At 40.0% G+C, this 23,018-nt stretch overlaps 1 protein-coding gene across 1 annotated transcript in view; it reads left to right on the top strand.

Annotated features, from left to right (window-relative positions):
- The window catches only part of hoxb9a (homeobox B9a), a 33,492-nt gene extending 14,267 nt beyond the window's left edge, over nt 1–19,225 (top strand). Inside the window, exon 2 of the mRNA XM_034190254.1 lies at nt 18,906–19,225. Within this exon, the coding sequence (XP_034046145.1) occupies nt 18,906–19,141 (236 nt within the window). The 3' untranslated portion in view covers nt 19,142–19,225. The remainder of the gene's footprint in view (nt 1–18,905) is intronic.
- Nucleotides 19,226–23,018: the final 3,793 nt, after the last annotated feature.

Raw genomic sequence — 23,018 nt, 5'->3', positions numbered from 1 at the left:
TTTATGGAGGTGCTGGTTTGCCAAACCTTCCCCCAGTCATCTTTTGAATCATTCACGGATCCTCGTTTTTTAGTCTCTCCCTTCCTATCTGCCACACCCACTTCTTCCCTCCCACCCTCCGAATGCTGTCTCTGTGCCCCTATCCCTACTGCTGCTTCACCTAAAGATGAGAAAGACAAATCTTCTTCTGACTCACTCACACACACATCACCACAATTCACAGCTCTTCTCCGTCTGCCCCTCCCCTCTGACTGGTTTGTTGTCTTGGGTGACAGCGGCGGTTATAGCACAGCTCGGACGGTAATGGATGGTTCTGTAGGTTATTATACACGGCCCACATGCAAAACACTCATGTTGTCATGTGACAAAAACACCTCCTGCTAGATCTCCTCAGCTCTTTAGCAGGCATCACTCAGCCCCGAGAAGAAATCGATCCTCTACATGCTGGACATGTTGGAGGGAATTGATTCCAGAGGGTGTTATGGACTCATTTGCTGCTGCTGATGATCATGATGATCTGCACTAACTAAAGAGTTACAAAAGTAGCTGCAGGGACAGATGCTGGGTAATCCATCGCACATCAGTTTCTAACCTCTGCAGCTGTGAGGACATTCCCCCAAACTGAGAAGAAATGACTGAGGAAGTTTCCAGAAATATTCCAGTGCAAACATATCTTAAAATCAATCCAGTCTCACGATATGTCATAATTCAGCAGCGCGAAATATACATTAATCTACTGGTTCGTCATATTTTCACGAAAAGTGCAAAATTTTCATCATGGGAGCACAAATTTATTCTAATTCATTCTGTGACGGGTGCACGGAATTAAAAATGAAGTGTGTGTGTGTGTGTGTGTGTGTGTGTGGGGGGGGGGGGTATGGTTAGGGTTAGGGGAAAGAGTAGGGTTAGGTTATGGTTAAGGTTAGGTTTGGGGGGTGGAGTAGGGTTAGTAATAGTGAGTTTAAAAAAAACCTAGTCACAAAAATTGTTATCATTTTGTGATGGGAGGACGGAAAAAAAAAGTACAATGGCAAAACAGAAACAACTGACAGAGTATGACAAATGTACCCCCACCCCCACCCCTGTTGATCATCTTTACTTCTTTCATTAAAATACATCTATTCCTGCAACACTTAAAAAACCGCCATGCACAAATACCCTCAGCCATAAGAGCATTGTCTCTTTATAATTTGCAGTTCTTTAATTTATATCACAGTGCAAAAAAAAAAAAAAAAAAAAAAAAAAAAAAAAAAAATATATATATATATATATATATATATATATATATATATACGAGGTCTGTGAGAAAAGTATCTGACCTTTTTATTTTATGCAAAAAATATATGGATTTGATTCATATGTTTTTACGTCAGCCAAGCTTGAACCTTCGTGCGCATGCATGAGTTTTTCCACGCCTGTCGGTTGCGTCATTCACCTGTGGGCACGCTTTGGTTGAGCACTGGTCCACCCCTCTCGTCGTTTTTTCATTGCAAGGAAATGGCGGAATGATTTGGGCTTTGTTCCATCACAACGGATTTGCTGATGGAGCGAGACAAAGAACACAAAGACAAGTTGGGACATGCCTATCTTGGCTTTCAGTGCTTACCAGTCGAGTGAGTATAAGAGAAATTGTGGAGAGCTGGGCATGTCCCAACTTGTCCTCTGACACTCCAAAACGGAGGTGTTCTTTGTCTTGCGCCATCAGCAAATCCGTCGTGACGCCGAAGCCTCCGCACGGCTTTCCATGACAAAATCTCTTGTTAAAAGTGAAATCTGCCAGAAAATGGCTGATGGCCAGCTCTTGTGATAACCAGAGAAATTACACACGATGGTCCCGGATCCATACAGCCATCCGTTTAGAAATGAAATGGTGGTTTCAGCCTGTCGATTGCGGCTCAGAGCGCGGCGTGCCGTGCGCCATTGTGGGCCATCCTTAAAGCGGTAACACTCCTTAATCTCTGTGAAGCCCATAAAATTTTCACCGAAAGCCATGTGAATTTTCCGAATGGTTTCCACAGGGTTGGGTAGGATTACTTTGAAATGTAATCCAAAAGTAATCAGGTTACAAGTAATCCAAATGTATGTACATACATGCATGTAATCCATATGTATTCTTTCAAAGTAATCCTACCCAACCTTGTATACAACCCCTGGCAAAAATTATGGAATCACCGTCCCCGGAGGATGTTCATTCTGTTGTTTAATTTTGTAGAAAAAAAGCAGATCACAGACATGACACAAACTAAAGTCATTTCAAATGGCAACTTTCTGGCTTTAAGAAACACTATAAGAAATCAAGAAAAAAAGATTATGGCAGTCAGTAACGGTTACTTTTTTAGACCAAGCAGAGGAAAAAAAATATGGAATCACTCAATTCTGAGGAATAAATTATGGAATCACCCCAAATTTCCATCCCCAAAACTAACACCTGCATCAAATCACATCTGCTCGTTGACATTGACCCTATGTGTCTTTTTGCAAGGAATGTTTTCACAGTTTTTGCTCTATGGCAAGATGCATTATCTTCTTGACAAATGATTTCATCATCCTCAAACATCAGAAAAGTGTCCAAAATATCAACGTAAACTTGTGCATTTATTGATGATGTAATGACAGCCATCTCCCCAGTGCCTTTACCTGACATGCAGCCCCATATCATCAATGACTGTGGAAATTTACATGTTCTCTTCAGGCAGTCATCTTTATAAATCTCATTGGAACGGCACCAAACAAAAGTTCCAGCATCATCACCTTGCCCAATGCAGATTCGAGATTCATCACTGAATATGACTTTCATCCAGTCATCCACAGTCCACGATTGCTTTTCTTTAGCCCATTGTAACCTTGTTTTTTTCTGTTTAGGTGTTAATGATGGCTTTCGTTTAGCTTTTCTGTATGTAAATCCCATTTCCTTTAGGCGGTTTCTTACAGTTCGGTCACAGACGTTGACTCCAGTTTCCTCCCATTTGTTCCTCATTTGTTTTGTTGTGCATTTTCGATTTTTGAGACATATCAATCAATCAATCAATCAACTTTTTTCTTATATAGCGCCAAATCACAACAAACAGTTGCCCCAAGGTGCTCCATATTGCAAGGCAAGGCCATACAATAACCATGAAAAACCCCAACGGTCAAAACGACCCCCTATGAGCAAGCACCTGGCCACAGTGGGAAGGAAAAACTCCCTTTTAACAGGAAGAAACCTCCAGCAGAACCAGGCTCAGGGAGGGGCAGTCTTCTGCTGAGACTGGTTGGGGCTGAGGGAAAGAACCAGGAAAAAGACATGCCGAGAAGGGGGGCAGAGATCGATCACTAATGATTAAATGCAGAGTGATGCATACGGAGCAAAAAAAGAAAGAAACAGTGCATCATGGGAACCCCCCACAGTCTACGTCTAAAGCAACATAACCAAGGGATGGTCCAGGGTCACCCGATCCAGCCCTAACTATAAGCCTTAGCGAAAAGGAAAGTTTTAAGCCTAATCTTAAAAGTAGAGAGGGTATCTGTCTCCCTGATCTGAATTGGGAGCTGGTTCCACAGGAGAGGAGCCTGAAAGCTGAAGGCTCTGCCTCCCATTCTACTCTTACAAACCCTAGGAACCACAAGTAAGCCCGCAGTCTGAGAGCGAAGCGCTCTAATGGGGTAATATGGTACTACGAGGTCCCTAAGATAAGATGGGACCTGATTATTCAAAACCTTATAAGTAAGAAGAAGAATTTTAAATTCTATTCTAGAATTAACAGGAAGCCAATGAAGAGAGGCCAACACGGGTGAGATATGCTCTCTCCTGCTAGTCCCCGTCAGTACTCTAGCTGCAGCATTCTGAACCAACTGAAGGCTTTTTAGGGAACTTTTAGGACAACCTGATAATAATGAATTACAATAGTCCAGCCTAGAGGAAATAAATGCATGAATTAGTTTTTCAGCATCACTCTGAGACAAGACCTTTCTGATTTTAGAAATATTGCGTAAATGCAAAAAGGCAGTCCTACATATTTGTTTAATATGCGCTTTGAATGACACATCCTGATCAAAAATAACTCCAAGATTTCTCACAGTATTACTAGAGATCAGGGAAATGCCATCCAGAGTAACGATCTGGTTAGACACCATGCTTCTAAGATTTGTAGGGCCATGTACAATAACTTCAGTTTTATCTGAGTTTAAAAGCAGGAAATTAGAGGTCATCCATGTCTTTATGTCTGTAAGACAATCCTGCAGTTTAGCTAATTGGTGTGTATCCTCTGGCTTCATGGATAGATAAAGCTGGGTATCATCTGCGTAACAATGAAAATTTAAGCAATACCGTCTAATAATACTGCCCAAGGGAAGCATGTATAAAGTGAATAAAATTGGTCCTAGCACAGAACCTTGTGGAACTCCATAATTAACTTTAGTCTGTGAAGAAGATTCCCCATTTACATGAACAAACTGTAATCTATTAGACAAATATGATTCAAACCACCGCAGCGCAATGCCTTTAATACCTATGACATGCTCTAATCTCTGTAATAAAATTTTATGGTCAACAGTATCAAAAGCAGCACTGAGGTCCAACAGAACAAGCACAGAGATAAGTCCACTGTCCGAAGCCATAAGAAGATCATTTGTAACCTTCACTAATGCTGTTTCTGTACTATGATGAATTCTAAAACCTGACTGAAACTCTTCAAATAGACCATTCCTCTGCAGATGATCAGTTAGCTGTTTTACAACTACCCTCTCAAGAATCTTTGAGAGAAAAGGAAGGTTGGAGATTGGCCTATAATTAGCTAAGATAGCTGGGTCAAGTGATGGCTTTTTAAGTAATGGTTTAATTACTGCCACCTTAAAGGCCTGTGGTACATAACCAACTAACAAAGATAGATTGATCATATTTAAGATTGAAGCATTAAATAATGGTAGGACTTCCTTGAGCAGCCTGGCAGGAATGGGGTCTAATAAGCATGTTGATGGTTTGGATGAAGTAACTAATGAAAATAACTCAGGCAGAACAATCGGAGAGAAAGAGTCTAACCAAATACCGGCATCACTGAAAGCAGCCAAAGATAACGATACATCTTTGGGATGGTTATGAGTAATTTTTTCTCTAATAGTCAAAATTTTGTTAGCAAAGAAAGTCATGAAGTCATCACTAGTTAAAGTTAATGGAATACTCAGCTCAATAGAGCTCTGACTCTTTGTCAGCCTGGCTACAGTGCTGAAAAGAAACCTGGGGTTGTTCTTATTTTCTTCAATTAGTGATGAGTAGAAAGATGTCCTAGCTTCACGGAGGGCTTTCTTATAGAGCAACAAACTCTTTTTCCAGGCTAAGTGAAGATCTTCTAAATTAGTGAGACGCCATTTCCTCTCCAACTTACGGGTTATCTGCTTTAAGCTACGAGTTTGTGAGTTATACCACGGAGTCAGACACTTCTGGTTTAAAGCTCTCTTTTTCAGAGGAGCTACAGCATCCAAAGTTGTCTTCAATGAGGATGTAAAACTATTGACGAGATACTCTAGCTCCCTTACAGAGTTTAGGTAGCTACTCTGCTCTGTGTTGGTATATGACATTAGAGAACATAAAGAAGGAATCATATCCTTAAACCTAGTTACAGTGCTTTCTGAAAGACTTCTAGTGTAATGAAACTTATTCCCCACTGCAGGGTAGTCCATCAGGGTAAATGTAAATGTTATTAAAAAATGATCAGACAGAAGGGAGTTTTCAGGGAATACTGTTAAGTCTTCTATTTCCATACCATAAGTCAGAACAAGATCTAAAATATGATTAAAGTGGTGGGTGGACTCATTTACTTTTTGAGCAAAGCCGATAGAGTCTAATAATAGATTAAATGCAGTGTTGAGGCTGTCATTCTCAGCATCTGTGTGGATGTTAAAATCGCCCACTATAATTATCTTATCTGAGCTAAGCACTAAGTCAGACAAAAGGTCTGAAAATTCACAGAGAAACTCACAGTAACGACCAGGTGGACGATAGATAATAACAAATAAAACTGGTTTTTGGGACTTCCAATTTGGATGGACAAGACTAAGAGACAAGCTTTCAAATGAATTAAAGCTCTGTCTAGGTTTTTGATTAATTAATAAGCTGGAATGGAAGATTGCTGCTAATCCTCCGCCCCGGCCCGTGCTACGAGCATTCTGACAGTTAGTGTGACTCGGGGGTGTTGACTCATTTAAACTAACATATTCATCCTGCTGTAACCAAGTTTCTGTTAGGCAGAATAAATCAATACGTTGATCAATTATTATATCATTTACCAACAGGGACTTAGAAGAAAGAGACCTAATGTTTAATAGACCACATTTAACTGTTTTAGTCTGTGGTGCAATTGAAGGTGCTATATTATTTTTTCTTTTTGAATTTTTATGCTTAAATAGATTTTTGCTAGTTATTGGTGGTCTGGGAGCAGGCACCGTCTCTACGGGGATGGGGTAATAAGGGGATGGCAGGGGGAGAGAAGCTGCAGAGAGGTGTATAAGACCACAGCTCTGCCTCCTGGTCCCAACGCTAGACAGTCACAGTTTGGAGGATCCAAAAAAATTGGCCAGATTTCTAGAAATGAGAGCTGCTCCCTCTAAAGTGGGATGGATGCCGTCTCTCCTAACAAGACCAGGTTTTCCCCAGAAGCTTTGCCAATTATCAATGAAGCCCACCTCATTTTTTGGACACCACTCAGACAGCCAGCAATTCAAGGAGAACATGCGGCTAAACATGTCACTCCCGGTCTGATTGGGGAGGGGCCCAGAGAAAACAACAGAGTCCGACATTGTTTTTGCAAAGTTACACACCGATTTAATGTTAATTTTAGTGACCTCCGATTGGCGTAACCGAGTGTCATTACTGCCGACGTGAATTACAATCTTACCAAATTTACGCTTAGCCTTAGCCAGCAATTTCAAATGTCCTTCGATGTCGCCTGCTCTGGCCCCCGGAAGACAATTGACAATGGTTGCTGGTGTCGCTAACTTCACATTTCTCAAAACAGAGTCGCCAATAACCAGAGTTTGATCCTCGGCGGGTGTGTCGTCGAGTGGGGAAAAACGGTTAGAGATGTGAACGGGTTGACGGTGTACACGGGGCTTCTGTTTATGGCTACGCTTCCTCCTCACAGTCAGCCAGTCAGCCTGCTTTCCCGACTGCACGGGATCTGCCAGGGGGGAACTAACGGCGGCTAAGCTACCTTGGTCCGCACCGACTACAAGGGCCTGGCTAGCTGTAGAATTTTCCACGGTGCGGAGCCGAGCCTCCACTTCGCCCAGCCTGGCCTCCAAAGCTACGAATAAGCTGCACTTATTACAAGTACCGTTACTGCTAAAGGAGGCCGAGGAATAACTAAACATTTCACACCCAGAGCAGAAAAGTGCGGGAGAGACAGGAGAAGCCGCCATGCTAAATCGGCTAAGAGCTAGTAGCTACGCTAAGCTAGCGGATTCCCAAAAACACACAAAGTAAATAATGTGCAAATAATCCAAAGGTGACTCAGCAGAAGGAGTGCCCCAATCAAGGCACCAAACAGGCCATGAAGCAGCACAGGCAACGCACGACAACGGTGCTAAAATAAAATAAAAAAAAATAAAATAAAAACGAAAGCGTTAGCAAGCTAGTTAGCCTGCCAACGCTAATAAAAGTTAGCTGATAAAAGTGCTCCGTCGCGATGTTTCGACCGTTAGAGGTCTTCCTTAGGCGTTGGAGCACAGTAAAAAGTTAAAAAAAATTAAAAAGTAAAAAAGTAAAAAAACTAAAAAAGTCTTGAAAAAGACTGTTAGTTCAAGTCCAAAGCAGCAGGTAGCAGTCTCTGTGTAAACAGTCCCAACAGAGAGCCCTCCAAATCCAACCTACTACCCGAACCCGAACAAGACTCGTGGAAGGCTGGTAAGTGAACGTGGAAATACAACAAACTGCCCGAATTTGAGAGTTGTTTAGAAGCTCCTAAGTTGCTACTCATTAGATGAGATGCAAAGATGCATATTGCTTTAAGTTTTCTGTCTTGACGCTTTGATGTCTTCCTTGGTCTACCAGTATGTTTGCCTTTAACAACCTTCCCATGTTGTTTGTATTTGGTCCAGAGTTTAGACACAACAACATCTTTTGCAACATTGCGTGATGATTTACCCTCTTTTAAGAGTTTGATAATCCTCTCCTTTGTTTCAATTGACATCTCTCGTGTTGGAGCCATGATTCATGTCAGTCCACTTGGTGCAACAGCTCTCCAAGGTGTGATCACTCCTTTTTAGATGCAGACTAACAAGCAGATGTAATTTGATGCAGGTGTTAGTTTTGGGGATGAAAATTTACAGGGTGATTCCATAATTTATTCCTCAGAATTGAGTGAGTCCATATTTTTTTCCTCTGCTTGGTCTAAAAAAAGTAACCGTTACTGACTGCCACAATCTTTTTTTCTTGATTTCTTATAGTGTTTCTTAAAGCCAGAAAGTTGCCATTTGAAATTACTTTAGTTTTGTGTCATGTCTGTGATCTGCTTTTTTTCTACAAAATTAATCAACTGAATGAACATCCTCCGAGGCCGGTGATTCCATAATTTTTACCAGGGGTTGTATACACACACATTTATTGTTATTTACATTAATTATTAAGATCCTATTATCTTATGTCAATCAATCATAACCAATATTGTATTTACAGTTTAACGCGTGTCCAGGAAGGCGTACGTGTGCAGATACATGAACTTTTGACAAGAGTGGAAGTTAGCTGTGAGTTAGCGGAAGTTAGCATGCATGCTGATGTCCGCAAAATGCCTTTTAAATCACTCCAGAGGTGTTATCAGGTTACAATCACTTTTGGAAGCGTTTATTTCTCGCTAGCTTTTACATGATATATGACAAAGAGATTATATTTACACAACTGAGTTTGCAGCTAGCTAGACCTGCCACTGACGTCTTGATGCTGCTCTACTCTGTTTGGCTGTCAACCCTGCCCCTCAAAAAGAAGAAGAAGAAGAAAAAAAAACAGAACAGAATGAAACAGAATGTGAGCTTTTAACCTTTTAAATACCTCTTAAAATAGGTCAGGGTTAGCCATGTTTGAACTTGTCCAAGGTTTGTGTACCAAGAATGTTTCCTTTGAATTTGAAGACTGTGGCAGTAATTAGACTGGACTTATGCTGAGCACAGACAGATGGACAGACACACGGACAGATGGCTGGAAGGATGGACAGATGGAAGGATGGACGGATGGACGGATGGACACAAAGCCTTCACAATACCCAATGGCCATATTTGATGGCCTTGGGTAAAAATGGAACAAGCAATTTAGGGCTATCAGGAGATAAAAATACTTCAATAATAATGTTATTCCAAACAGGTGACTGTAATCATGATTTGGTATAAAGGCTGTATTCACAAACGGCTGAGTCTTTGAGGAACAAAGATGGGCAGAGGATCTCCAGTTTGACAAAAATATGTGAGAAAATTATTTAAATGTTTAAAATGAATGATCCTCAAAGAAACATTGGAAGGGATTTGCACATAATTACCTTAAATGATTCAAGGAATCTGGAGGAACTGCAGTGCATGAAGGGCTAGGGGCACAAGCCGAAACTGAACACATGTGATCTCTTTGTCATTCATCAATAGCTGATATAACCACATGCCATTTGGATTACTTAAGGTAGTATCTCACTGGGCTGCAACTGCTAGAGAGCAGTTGGACACGCAAAGTATTGACCAAACATGCAAACGAGCAACAATTTCTCAGTAGATATCTCACTGAAGTGCCCACTTGCAGCTGAAATGATGACACATTTGCACACAAAATGTTCAACTATTACTGTCCTGCTATTATCCATGAGAATCTTCCTCTTTCGGCTGCTCCCGTTCGGGGTTGCCACAGCAGATCAATCATTTCCATCTCACCCTGTCCTCTGTACCTTCCTCTTTACACTTTTCCACCTGCATGTCCTCCCTCACTACATCCATAAACCTCCTCTTTGGCCTTCCTCTTCTCCTCCTCCCTGGTGGCTCCATCTTCAACATCCTTCTCCCTATATAACCTGGGTCCCTCCTCTGCACATGTCCAAACTTTCTCAATCTCACCTCTCTGACTTTGTCTCCAAATGGTCCCACCTGAGCTGTCCCTCTGATATGTTCATTCCCGTCCATCCTTGTCACTCCCAAAGTGAATCACAACATCTTCAGCTCTGCCTCTTGTCTTTTTGTTAGTGCCGCCATCTCTAAGCTGTACAACATAACTGGTCTCACTACTGTCTTGTAGACTTCCCCTTCACTCTTGCTGATATTCTTCAGTCACAAATCACTCCTGCCACCTTTCTCCACCCACCCCACCCTGCCTGCACTCTGTTCTTCACCTCTCTACCAGACACTCCATTACTTTGGACAGTTGACCCCAAGTATTTACACTCATCTACTTTCACCACGTCTACTCCTTGTAACCATACTATTCCAGTGGGCTCACTTGCATTCACACAGATGTACTCAGTCTTGCTCATACTGACTTTCATTCCCCTCCTCTCCAGAGAATATCTCCACCTTTCCAGGCTAGACTGAACCTGCTCTCTACTGTCACTACAGATCACAATGTCATCAGCAAACATGATAGTCCTTGGAGACTCCTGTCTGATTTCTTCCATGAACCGTCCATCACCATTGTGAACAAGAAAGGACTCAGCGCTGATCCTTGGTGTAATCCCACCTCCACCTTGAATGAGCCTCATTCCTAGTCACCTACTACTTCTCTGTCACTCCAGACTTCCTTATACAATACCACAACTCTTCTATTAGCACCCTGTCATAGTCTTTCTTTAAATCCACAGACACACAATGTAACTCCTTCTGGCCTTCTCCACACATCTCCATCAGTATTCTCAAAACAAAAATTGCATCTGTGGTGCTCTTTCTCAGCATGAAACCATATTGCTGCTCACAGATCACCTGTTTTCTAAGCCTAGCTTCTACTACTAGGGAGGTGATGGTCTAGTGGTTAAGGGTTGGGCTTGAGACCAAAGGATCCTTGGCTCAAGCCCAAGCCTGTCCTGAAAATCACTAAGGACCCTTGGGCAAGCTCCGTAATCCCCAAGCTGCTCCCAGTGTGCAGTGTGTGCCTTGCATGGCAGCACCCTGACATTGGTGTGTGTGTGTGTGTTTGTGTGAAGGGGTGAATATGAGGCATAATTGTAAAGCACTTTGAGTGTCTGATGCAGATGGAAAAGCGCTATATAAACGCAGTCCATTTACCATTTACTCTTTGCCGTGACTTCATGCTGTGGCTGATCAAGCTTATGCCTCTGTAGTTACCACAGCTCATCACCCTTGTTCTTAAAAATAAGAACCAACACACTTTGTCTCCGCTCCTGAAGCATCCTCTCACTTTCCAAGATTTTATTAAACAATCTGGTTTGAAACTCCACTGCCATCTCTCCTAGACATTTCCATGACCCCACTGGAATATCATCTGAACCAACTGCCTTTCCACTCTTCATCCTCTTCATAGCTGCCCTCACTTCATCCTTACTAATCTCTTGCACTTCCTGATTTACTCTCTCCACATCATCTAGCCTTTTCTCTCTCTCATTTTCTTCATTCATCAGCTCCTCAAAATACTCCGTCCACTTTGTCAACACACTACCCTCCCTTGTCAGCAGATTACCATCTGTATCTTTTACCAACCTAACGTGCTGCACATCCTTTCCAGCTCTCTCCCTTTGCCTGGCCAATCGATACTGCACTGATGATGTTCGTCATCACCACTTCATTTTGCAACTTCACACTAATCACCTTGTTGGACACTCACTTAACCTCCAACTCACTCTTAATATACTCTTCCTTTAAAATAAGCCCAACACCATTTCTCTTCCTATCCTCACCATGACACAACTTGAACCCACTGCCTCTGCTCCTGTTCTTAATTCTCTTCCACCTTTTCTCTTGCACACACAATATGTTTGCCTTTCTCCTCTCCATCATATCAGCCAGCTCGCTCCGTTTCCCAGTCATACTGCCAACATTCAAAGTCCTGACTCTCACTTCCACCCTTCTAGTGTTCCTCTTCTCCCCTGTCTGTGGGCACATTCTCCTCCTCTTCTTCTTCTTTGCCCAGCAGTAGCCCAATTTCCGCTGGCACCATGTTGGGCAACAGCACCTGTGATGGTCATTGTTAACCTGGGCCTTGACCGATCCAGTATGAAAATTCGATTTGTACTCTGCATCTTTATTTGGGCATGTTTTATGCCAGATTTCCTTCCTGATGCAACCTTACTTGTTTATTCGGGTTTGGGACAGCACTCAGAATGTACCTGTTGCACACCCCATTTCTATATGGAGTTCTATTATCCATGCAAATAGACTATGGAAATTCTCCTAACTGTAGCCAGTAATGACAAAATAACATAAAATGAATCATAAAATAATAACAAACCAAAAAATAAATAAATAAAGTGCATACAGTGCACTCACCTACAGCACTCACCCACGCACTGGGCCAGCCTCTTCTCCAGGATGCAGCAGTGTCCAGCAGTGCTTTGGGGGTGTTTGTCCTTTTATTTGATTTGATTTAATCAACAATAACATTGTAAGTCCTTTTGGTTGTTCCCTTGTGCTTTTTCACTCAGGGTTCCCACAGCAGATCTAAGTTGGATCTACACATCGATTTGGCATGGATACTTCCTCCTCCGTCCTCTTACATTTTGGCTGTGATGGACAGATATCCTTACGTTTCCATGGCACAGCATTTAACAGGAAGATTTTCCCAGTTTAAAGACACAAATGTGCACTGTGGGAGAGCTGGATTTGAGTAGAGTGTGTCGTTCAGTGAAAGCATCTCATCATATTTCCTCACTGATCCCACATATTCCTCACAACAAGCACACCAAACAAATCGGTTTATGGACCATTCACAGACAAAAAAAAAAAAAAAAGACTATTTATAGACATGGACCATTCGTAGACATATGAAGAATCATTCATTATTTATTAAAACACAGCACTGTCACAGGTGATGATTGTGGACTGGTTTATGGCAGGTGATGCAGGGATATTCCATGGTGTTAGCTCCAGCTCCATACTGATTTTTATGTCTGGTACAGCTCTCTTTTAAAAGAGACAATTCCTTTAACACAGGTGTGATCTATCAGTAGTATGACCGCTGGGAGAAACTTTGTCGCCTTGCCAGTTTTGAATAATTCAAAATCTAGGTGCAACTGAAGTGAAGGGAGCATCACCCAAAATCAAGCGATTTGCCTTGCAATGGCAGTTCACAGGCTGTTGCAGCCCAGTGTGATAGTACCCTTCGTGACACCTTTGTCAAGCACTACTAAGCACTAATTCAGAGTTACATCCACAAACGTCACTTAAAACTTTACTGTGAGCAAAAACCCTTGTGGAAACCTTGTCCAGAAGCAACGGTAACTTCTGTGGGCTCAGAGGCATTTTTATTGGACCATCACACTGTGGAAACATATAATGTGGTCAGATCAATCAGTGTTCCAGATTTTTCTTTATTATTATATTATTTTATTTTATTTTTTTGCAAGAAAGGGAAACTGTATGTTGTGGACCTAAGATGAAAAGGACCAGCCAGACTGTTGTCAATAACATATCCAAAAGCCAAGGACTGTCATTGTATGGGGTTGCGATTTTAGATCAGCATGGTTCCTTCAAGACAATATTTTTTCCATGGATGTCCATGCATTTGTAAGACAATGCAAAACCATATTCTGCACACATTACAAAGGTCTGGCTGTGGAAGAATAGGATCCCCAGTACTGAATTGGCATTCCTGCAGTCCTGACCTGTCCCCAGTCGAGAATGTTGTTTTGTCTGTCAGCCGGATCCAATTCTATTTTCACCTGGAGAAACATACACACAACCCCTGGTTTTCCTATGATGTCTCTCATCCAAGTACAAATCAGGACCTACCCCGCTTAGCATCTGAGATCTGATGAGATCGAGCATAGACAAAGCAGGGCATAGCAATATATAATTATTTAAAAAAATAAGCAGATTAAAAACTAACATAGACAAAATTAAAATATGTGTGGTGAATTTTGAAATGAAAAATACAACATTGATCCCGTATTGAACACCTGAAATGCTTTATCGCTTAGTATTCAAAATGGTAAAGCATCTTCGGTGTTGTGAAAAGGAATGAAAACATTAGAATGTCACACACTGTAGAGTCCCAACTTTTTTTTTGGAACTTGATATGCAAGAATGGATATATATTACACAAATGAAATGAAGCTGATCTCACAAATCATGAAATATAAGAATTACTGCGGTTTCTTTTTTTCTTTTAATTTGGATTTGTATAATGGTGCTCTGGAGGATAACAAACAATCCTTGGATTTTGTGTCAGTATCACTATTTATCATTCTTGATATTTTACTGTGAGATCCTGATCCAGATCTGCTTTAAAATTTCTCTTGTCGAATGTCTGTCATGTGATATCAATGATACACTCTTTTAAATTCTAAGGAAATTAAATATAAAGATAACAGGAGCCACAGCTAATGGTGCCACGGTGATGCTTAGAGCACAAGAATTCTTTGTGTTTGGGATATTGTGTAGTTTTGTGAAATCCTTTCTAATGATAATCAGCAGTGATTGTTCCTCCAGAAAAACAGTTACAAGTCAATTAAACACAGGCAAAGACAAACTGCCAACATCAGTTAGGAAGCCTGAACGTTAAAGCGGAACAAGTGCACAGCGATAAAATCAACTACCGTAAGTTTCATTTTAAGGTTAAGCACTTAGGTTGAGGAAGAGAAAGTCTCTTTTCTAATGTCTTACACTGCAAAATAACTCTCGATTTAGATTAAAGAAACAACTTCATTTTGGCTTTTTAGCCAAAAACAGTAACATGTTCCGGCCCAGCAATACTAACTAAGACCTTTAAAAGTGCTATTGGTCGTGAGACTTGACTTCATTCAGCTCGACTCACTCTGCTTTGGAAATTCTTCAATTTTGTCTTTAAAAAACATATAATAAAATTCACATTGTGCAGTAGTGAGCGCAGCTAACCTAAAAGCTTGTGCTGATAACCGCCAATCTGCTAACTGAATATAAACTGTGATAAACCTAAAAAGAAAAACTGTTCAAGCATTTTTCTGATGCTATTGCTACCTGCTAACTGCTAACCACTAACCACTAAGTTTTATTTTATGAATGTAGTTTTTGCTTGGTTTACTGGACTCTAAAAGCCTGAAAAATAGACCGAATGAACTGAAATTGGAATATCTTGTCGTGTAAACAGGGGGTTCCCCTTAAAGGTTTAGCATGACAAAATCAGAGAGCTAATTATCACAATGTGCTTAAATAAATGAAAATTAAACAGTTGTTTCCATTCAACATATAGTTTATTCACAGTACAGAAAATACTAAATGAATAACAAACATTAACAGTTAAAATAATTTTAATAATTTAATAATTTATGTGTTTATAATGGATTGACCTCCTGATTCTCTCCTTGAGGCGATGCTTGTTGCCTTCACTTGATGTGTCGACTTTGTTCATTTTATTAGCATATAAGATCCAACAGGAACAAACATATATAATTTTTGGGTTTCCAAACATTTTTGACGGTTAATGAGTGGAAATTAATTTAGTTGAAGCTAATGGTTTATTCTCTTTGTTCCTTGTTGTTAGTTGAAGCTCCAATAATGGTTTCAAAGTTAGCCAAGAAGCTAATTCATTGGGGGGGCGGGGGGGGTTAGCTTGACTGTTAGCTAATTACTTACGTAATTAGCTTTTCTATCCCCATCACTGGTTCTGCGTATGTTAAGAAACAGCAGATTGAAAGAACGATTCCTGCACCATCTTCTCTGCTCTCTGTCAAGCGGTACAATTTCTTGTTCAGTTTCATCTTAGTAAGATCTGCGATGGTTTAGGTTGACCAAACTGATCTCACACTAAGTTCCTAATGCCGTTACAAAAAGAGATTTGATCAAATTGTTTATGATACCATCACGAAATGGAGTAGATTTTCATGATGTGTCATGAAAAAATTTGTGATGGTATCACAAAATATGGTTAGGGTTCAAATGAGAAAAGGGTTGGCATTACGGAGATGTGTTGGGTGCTCCTCTGGACCAACACAGTAACAACGGACTTCAGCTCTTATCTAATGTTCAGACAGTGTCAGAGCCAAAAGTAACCCAGGATCAGGTTTCCATCTGGGGAAGGTTTAGGTTAGGATAATAGGTTGTGCTTAAGGTTACTGTTTGGTCAGCTGCAACACTCGGGTAGAGTAGAAATGGCAACCAGTCTCATGGCAGTTTGTGGCGGCATTATGAAAAGTACATGAATCCATGGGTTCGTGCCAGGGACACAAAAATGGAACACTTTTTGTGATGGGGACATGAAATGTGGGGTGATGGTCGTGGGAGTCTGGGGGTTATGGGAGGGTAGACACTTACACTATGGTTATGGTTAGAGTTAGGACAAGAGGAAGATTATAAATAGGAAATTAAAAAAACGTGTCACGAAAATGGGATGTGCTTTTTGTGACAGGGGCAAGAAAAAACCATAAGACTGGGCTGGAAATGGTCAGTTAAACAGTGCTGATACCGTGAGAACATTCCCTCATAGTTCAGATACTTTCAGCTCCAAACCACAAGAGGAACCCTCTAATTATATCTAGATGTGGACAACAGACACAAAGTCAAATCAAAAATAAATCAAGCTGACAAATCAGAACTCTTAAAAAAAACATCAAATCAACAGCATTTGATGCCTTCAAAACAATTTTGTTCTTCAAATATCACAGTTTTAATGACAGGTTTAATTCCCCTTTATTTCCTGTTCACTATGAGTATGGACAAAAATAACACTTTATGTTTACTGAATGGGTGAGTTGTCCATTAACTAAAAGGTCATCAGCATAAGTCCTGGTAGCCTAAAGATGAGAGAAGTAGGCTTATCACCTGAATGTCAGTGGTCAATTCTACAATCGGGCAGAGGAAATCTTAAGTAAGGTAAATTCACTTTCTTTGTTTCAAGGTTCTCCTGGCATGCACATGAGCACGTTGATAGCAGCACCTGTGTGTGAGTGAATGGGTGATTTTGACATAGGTGAAAGAGGTCTATCCTGTTCACATTCTCCTGTTTAGGCCTCATAGTGAACTCTATTCGGACAATGAACTCAAAATTATGCCTGCAGCTCAGTTCGGCAGGCTGCAGGTCCTGACTGGATATCAGTTAGACTGAAATCTCTCAAATATTTACATTTTATAGAATTAAATTGATAATTCTTCTTCTTTCAGCTACTCTCACTAGGGGTTGCCACAGCAGATCAGCCTCCCTCTTCTCCTCCTGCCTTTTGGTTCCATCATCAGCATCCTTCTCCCTATATACGCTGGGTCCCTCCTCTGCACATGTCCAGACCATCTCAGTCTCACCTCTCTGGTTTTGTCTCCAATCCATCCTTCTTGTGCTGCCCCTCTGTCATGTTCATTCCTAATCCTGTCCATCCTCCCAAAAAGAAGCGCAGCATCTTCAGCTCTGCCTCCTGTCTTTTCATGAGTGCTGCCATCTTTAAGCTCCACAACATAGTAGCTGGTCTCACTACTGTCTTGTAGACTTTCCTCTTCCCTCTTGCAGATATCCTTCTATCACAAATCACCCCTGCCATCTTTTCCACCTACTCCACCATGTCTTTACTCTCTTCTTCACCTCTCTGACACACTCCCCATTACTTTGGGTCGTTGACCTCAAAATTCCCCTATGTTAGCTGCCACTACTCCCTGTAACTGCACTATTCCACCAGGCAACTTCTCATCCACACAGATGTACTCCTGCTACCGTGGACTTTCATTCCCCTTCTTTCCAGAGCATATCTATCTATCTATCTATCTATCTATCTATCTATCTATCTATCTATCTATCTATCTATCTATCTATCTATCTATCTATCTATCTATCTATCTATCTATCTATCTATCTATCTATCTATCTATCTATCTGATACTTTTTTCATTAGAATTTTGTGGAGATTTTCAAAACTTTTGAAAAGTATACTCAACAACCAAACAGAAAATAACTTATTCCCTTTTCCATCAATGATGCTATTTGTAAAAATGGTTGGTCAAAATTGGAGTTTGTCAACATCTCTACTTCTAGATGATGTAGGATCTTGATTCCAATGGATCAATACACATTTTGAGAGCCAATGAATCCAGTGGTGCTAATGAAGAAAATTAGGTAGGTACACGTGAGCAAAGTCACACTTACGGATGGCCACCTTGGATTTGTATATGTGACTTTACCCAGACATTGTAAATAGTATTTAAGACTTCTAACTTCTAAATAGTGTTTTTGTTGGGATATCTGTTAAAAACAAAATGTAACTGCTTCAACCTTGTTTTCATTGTATCACTCAACTGAAAAATTTAATCTGAATTTTCATCACATTTCTTAGAGCAAACATGATGCAACCACTTCACAATCAGACATACAGTATCTTTTTTAATCAAATAGAAGCCAACAACATAAGAACAAGTCATTCACCAACTGAACATCAATTTATTTTAATATCAGAGGAGAGGGGTGGATCAGCACTTTGTGGATCAACTCAATTTGTATATTATTCTATCTGCATCATTGTATTTTTTTTTTTTTTCTGTCTGCAAACCTGTTTTTAGAATCACAGAACCCCTGTGAACCTAAAGCAGCATGCCAAAAAAATTCTCCTGCACTCTGCCACATTTTATGCATGTATGTGAAATGAAGGTTACAGCAGGTCGTCTGTCTTCCACATGTCCAATAAAAAAGGAGCGTGTCAAAGCTGCACTTCGTTAACACCATAAAATCAGTTTACGCATGAAATGTCAATTACGCACAAAGGGTCTGTCGCTTTTATGCACAGGATAGATAGATAGATATACAGATAGATAGATAGATAGATAATGATTTTCTTATTCTTTTTTTTCAGATGATCCCTCCGCCAACTGGCTGCACGCACGCTCTTCGCGGAAGAAGCGATGCCCCTACACCAAATATCAGACGCTCGAGCTGGAGAAGGAGTTCTTATTCAACATGTACCTCACACGGGACCGGCGGCACGAGGTGGCACGCGCACTGAACCTGACGGAGCGGCAGGTGAAGATCTGGTTTCAAAACCGCAGGATGAAAATGAAGAAACAGACCAAGGACCAAGCCAAGGACTAGCACTTGTGCACAAGTTACACACCCACACACAGAGACGCACGTGCACGCATGCTGTTATGATGCACCACGACACATTCATGTCCCCAGTTTAACAAACGCACCGCAAAATGGCCTTCAGAAGAAGCACAAAATGTGCACAAATGTCTTCTGTTTTCCTTTCAGGCGCTACAGACTGATTTCACATCCAATCACATCTATCTATTGATTGGATCGATAGCTCTATTGATCATACATGACAGCGCAGGAGACGCCAACTGTTTGAGAAACAATTTTGAAGTCTTAAAACACGAAAGGCTCCGCTTGTATATAAAAATGGAAGGAGACAAAGGACACTTCGCTCCTGCTTGGACGTCTCTCCAAAAAGAACAAGAAAAACCAAACTGCGGATTGGAGCATTTTTTTTAAACTGCCTTTGTTGTCAGTAATGTTTTATATTTGAACCTTGTGGACTGTCAAAAAGATGTTTTGTTCTTCAGCAGACTACCTTGTATTAGTTATTTATTGCTCCATAAGATGACCTTTAAGATTACAATTTGACACAAAAAGAAGAAAGGTTTTTTTTTTTAAATCTCAAAATTTTTACTTGTAAAGTGGAAATTTTGACTTTTTATTTCGTACGTTATGGCAGAATGTCGAAGTGTCGAGGAGTTGCTGTTTTACTTTTCTCATAATTATGACTTAAATTTAGACTTTTTATTCTCATACTTTTGACATTAAATCCATATTTTAGGTCTCGAGGCTTTGATGCAAAATTAAAATGAAGCTCTGCCGCAGCCTGCAGACAGCAAGATAGAGACACGCACAACCTTTTATTAGATATTTATTGTTCCACAATGCGCAGAGGTGCTGAAATCCGGGTTTCACATGGACATAAATAAACAGGAGGTGGGACCATGCACATTCATGGTTCATCCTTCTTCTTCGGTGTTGCTGCTCAGTTTGATTAGAAAGAAGCGTGATGCCCGCTGCTGATATGGACAGAAAGCCACCGTTTGTTTCCCGGGTGTCGACTTAAGTAATGAGAAGGAGGAAGGAGAGGAGGAGGAGGAGCGGGTGGATGCTGATGGGGTTTGGAAACCACCTCGGCAACCAGGGATCCGATTAGGCTGCTGTCGATACTCTGGATCTCCAGATGCTTTACGCACTGTGACAGCGTATCTTCAGGCTGCCAATATGTGCACACGGTTGGAGCTGTGCGTCACAGGAGCCTGCAGGAATCGTCAGGGTTTATGTGGGAAAAAAGAAAAAAAAAATACTCAGCTTAGTAGAACAGAAAATACATCCTTTTGTATCATTTAACACAGCCTACAGCAAAACACAGACATCATTGTGATTCTTGCAGAGTGACTTCTGAAATTTGCAGTATAGTAGAAAAAAACAATTCACACAGCATAAACTAAAATCCAAAATGTTGAAAGTAAGTTTGGAAGGTTTAAACAAAGTGTTTTATTTCTTATTTCTTTCATGTCTGCATGTTGAGATTTTAAGCAGTGGAAAAATTTTAATTTATTTTGCAAACACTAAAGAATTTCCAATACCCAGTGTAAAATAAATCTGTAGTGAATTTTCAGAAAACAGAAATAATTTTTTTTGGTAAAGTATTCACCTAGTAATATTGGAAATATTAAGCAATAATTTTGGGCATGCAATTTATTTTTTACGCTTTAAAACCATTTTCTCCATTAAAACTATAAAATGTTATGTCTCAGATAATAAAAACAATCTTTACTTCTTTAAATATTCTTTCAAATGGATTTTGGAACTAATATTTTCAATATTAAAAGATGCTCTTTCAGATTGAAATCCCTGATGGTGATTTTAATGAGTGGAAGATTTTAAACCTTTTGCTATTTCACAAACTTTTAAAAGCAAATTCCATCACCCAACGTTGAATCTTTTGTGCACCAAGTCTGTAAAAACTGCAACAAAAAGAACTGTGTGCAAATATTACACTGCTAATGTTGAAAAAGAGATTTGTAATGTAACATTTTTATCAACATTTTTCTTTAAAACTAGTTTAAGTCTAGTTTAAGTCTACCAAAGTTACATGCAAATGTGTTTAAATTACCTTTTTTTGTTTTAACTTGATACAAAACATACTTATTTTTCAACCAATATTTTGATCATTTTAACATTTGTTTTAAACTTGTAGTAGTTAAAACAATCCCAGTTCTTAAATTTTAAATTAAAGATTTTAGTTTAAAGTCTATTTTCTTTGTTTATGTGCAAATATTGCACGTTTAATATTACAAATAGAAATCTATTGCTTTTTTCCACATTGAAGCAGCTTTGTAAACTTCCAAAATTTAGTTTCACATCTCAGTTTTAGAGTTCATACCTGAAAATATTTCAAAGATAAATGGTTTCCACTTCTAACATATGTACGGCTTTGCTTGTTCTTCCTTCATTTCACATCACAGATTATACTGGTGACACTTTTCCACAGAACATTACATTAATTAGTCTGACCAAATGTTTCATGGCTGCTAATAAATTTTAATTTGTCACCTAATACAGGAAAGAAGAAATGTTAAAGCACTGCAATTTCAGTCCCACTTTCTAGTAAAAGTGACTCTTGCATTGCATGAAGTATCATTTCTATTTTTATACATATTGTTTATTATCTCCTATGCAAGGCAGTTTTCGTTCTCATTCATGAATAAATTATTACAAATAATGGAGACATAATTCAAGTGCAGCTAAATCCATCACAGTGCACTACAGACAATTTTTACACTAATTCCCCCTCCTGAAAATTAAATTTATAGGTTGACACACAAGTCACACATCGTAAACAACCGTGTTCAGTGCAAGCGTGTTGATGTGGTTTGCAGAAAGTGGTCGATGTTTAAATGAAAACAGAGAGCACATTCTTCTACTCATTCCAACCAGCGTGTAAATTAGGGTAAATAATAGTTTTAGTAATTACAACATTTGAATTTAACAGATCTGAATCCTGATCCACGGTGGCCTCACAGCAAGAAGGTCATGGGTTCAATTCCCACCTGTGGCCTTTCTGTGTGGAGTTCGCATGTTCTCCTCATGTTTGAGTGGGTTTCCTCCAGGTGCTCTGGTTTTCTCCCACGTTTAAAGGCATGCAGGTTAGGTGGATTGGAAACTTTATAATTGTCCAGGTCACCCTTGCAAAAGAGATCTCGATCTCAATGGGACTATAATATAATAAATACATTTTAAAAATCAAGAAATTAATAATAATAATAGAATAACTGAAATCTGCATCTGGATAACGGGCAATACTGAAATTAAACATTGCTCCCCCCGACATGACAGGATTGATGATACCACCAAGTGTCACAAAAAAAAAAATCACCTAAAACAAAATTTGAGAAACTGAAAAATTTTAAATATTCTCCATCTTTCCCCAATTTAATTATGTAAGATCCAGTTCAACACCAAATTATATTCATATTAATGTTAAAGAGTGTTAAAGAAATGGAAGAAATCCTCATCCAGAGCAGGATCAAGATCAAGGAAAAATGATTGAATTCTTCCACTTGATGCAGTTAACCATTCCATCACTTTTTGTGTGCATACATGGAATAAATGGATTCCATTTCTGCAATGATCACAGGGGTTTACAATCTCTCTCTCTCTCTCTCTCTCTCTCTCTCTCTCTCTCTCTCTCTCTCTCTCTCTCTCTCTCTCTCTCTCTCTCTCTCTCACACATACATACACACACACACACACACACACACACACACACACACACACACACACACACACACACACACACACACACACACACACACACACACACACACACACACACACACACACAGACGGAGCAATTCCAGGGTTCAGGACCTTGCTCAAGAAAGTTTAGTGAGTTTCACATCTGATGGGAATTGAACAGACG

The sequence above is a fragment of the Thalassophryne amazonica genome, chromosome 16, assembly GCF_902500255.1.
Source record: "Thalassophryne amazonica chromosome 16, fThaAma1.1, whole genome shotgun sequence".
Classification (NCBI taxonomy): domain Eukaryota; kingdom Metazoa; phylum Chordata; class Actinopteri; order Batrachoidiformes; family Batrachoididae; genus Thalassophryne; species Thalassophryne amazonica.
The sequence above is the reverse complement of the archived record's forward strand: the minus strand, read 5'-3'. Positions and strand labels throughout refer to the sequence as shown.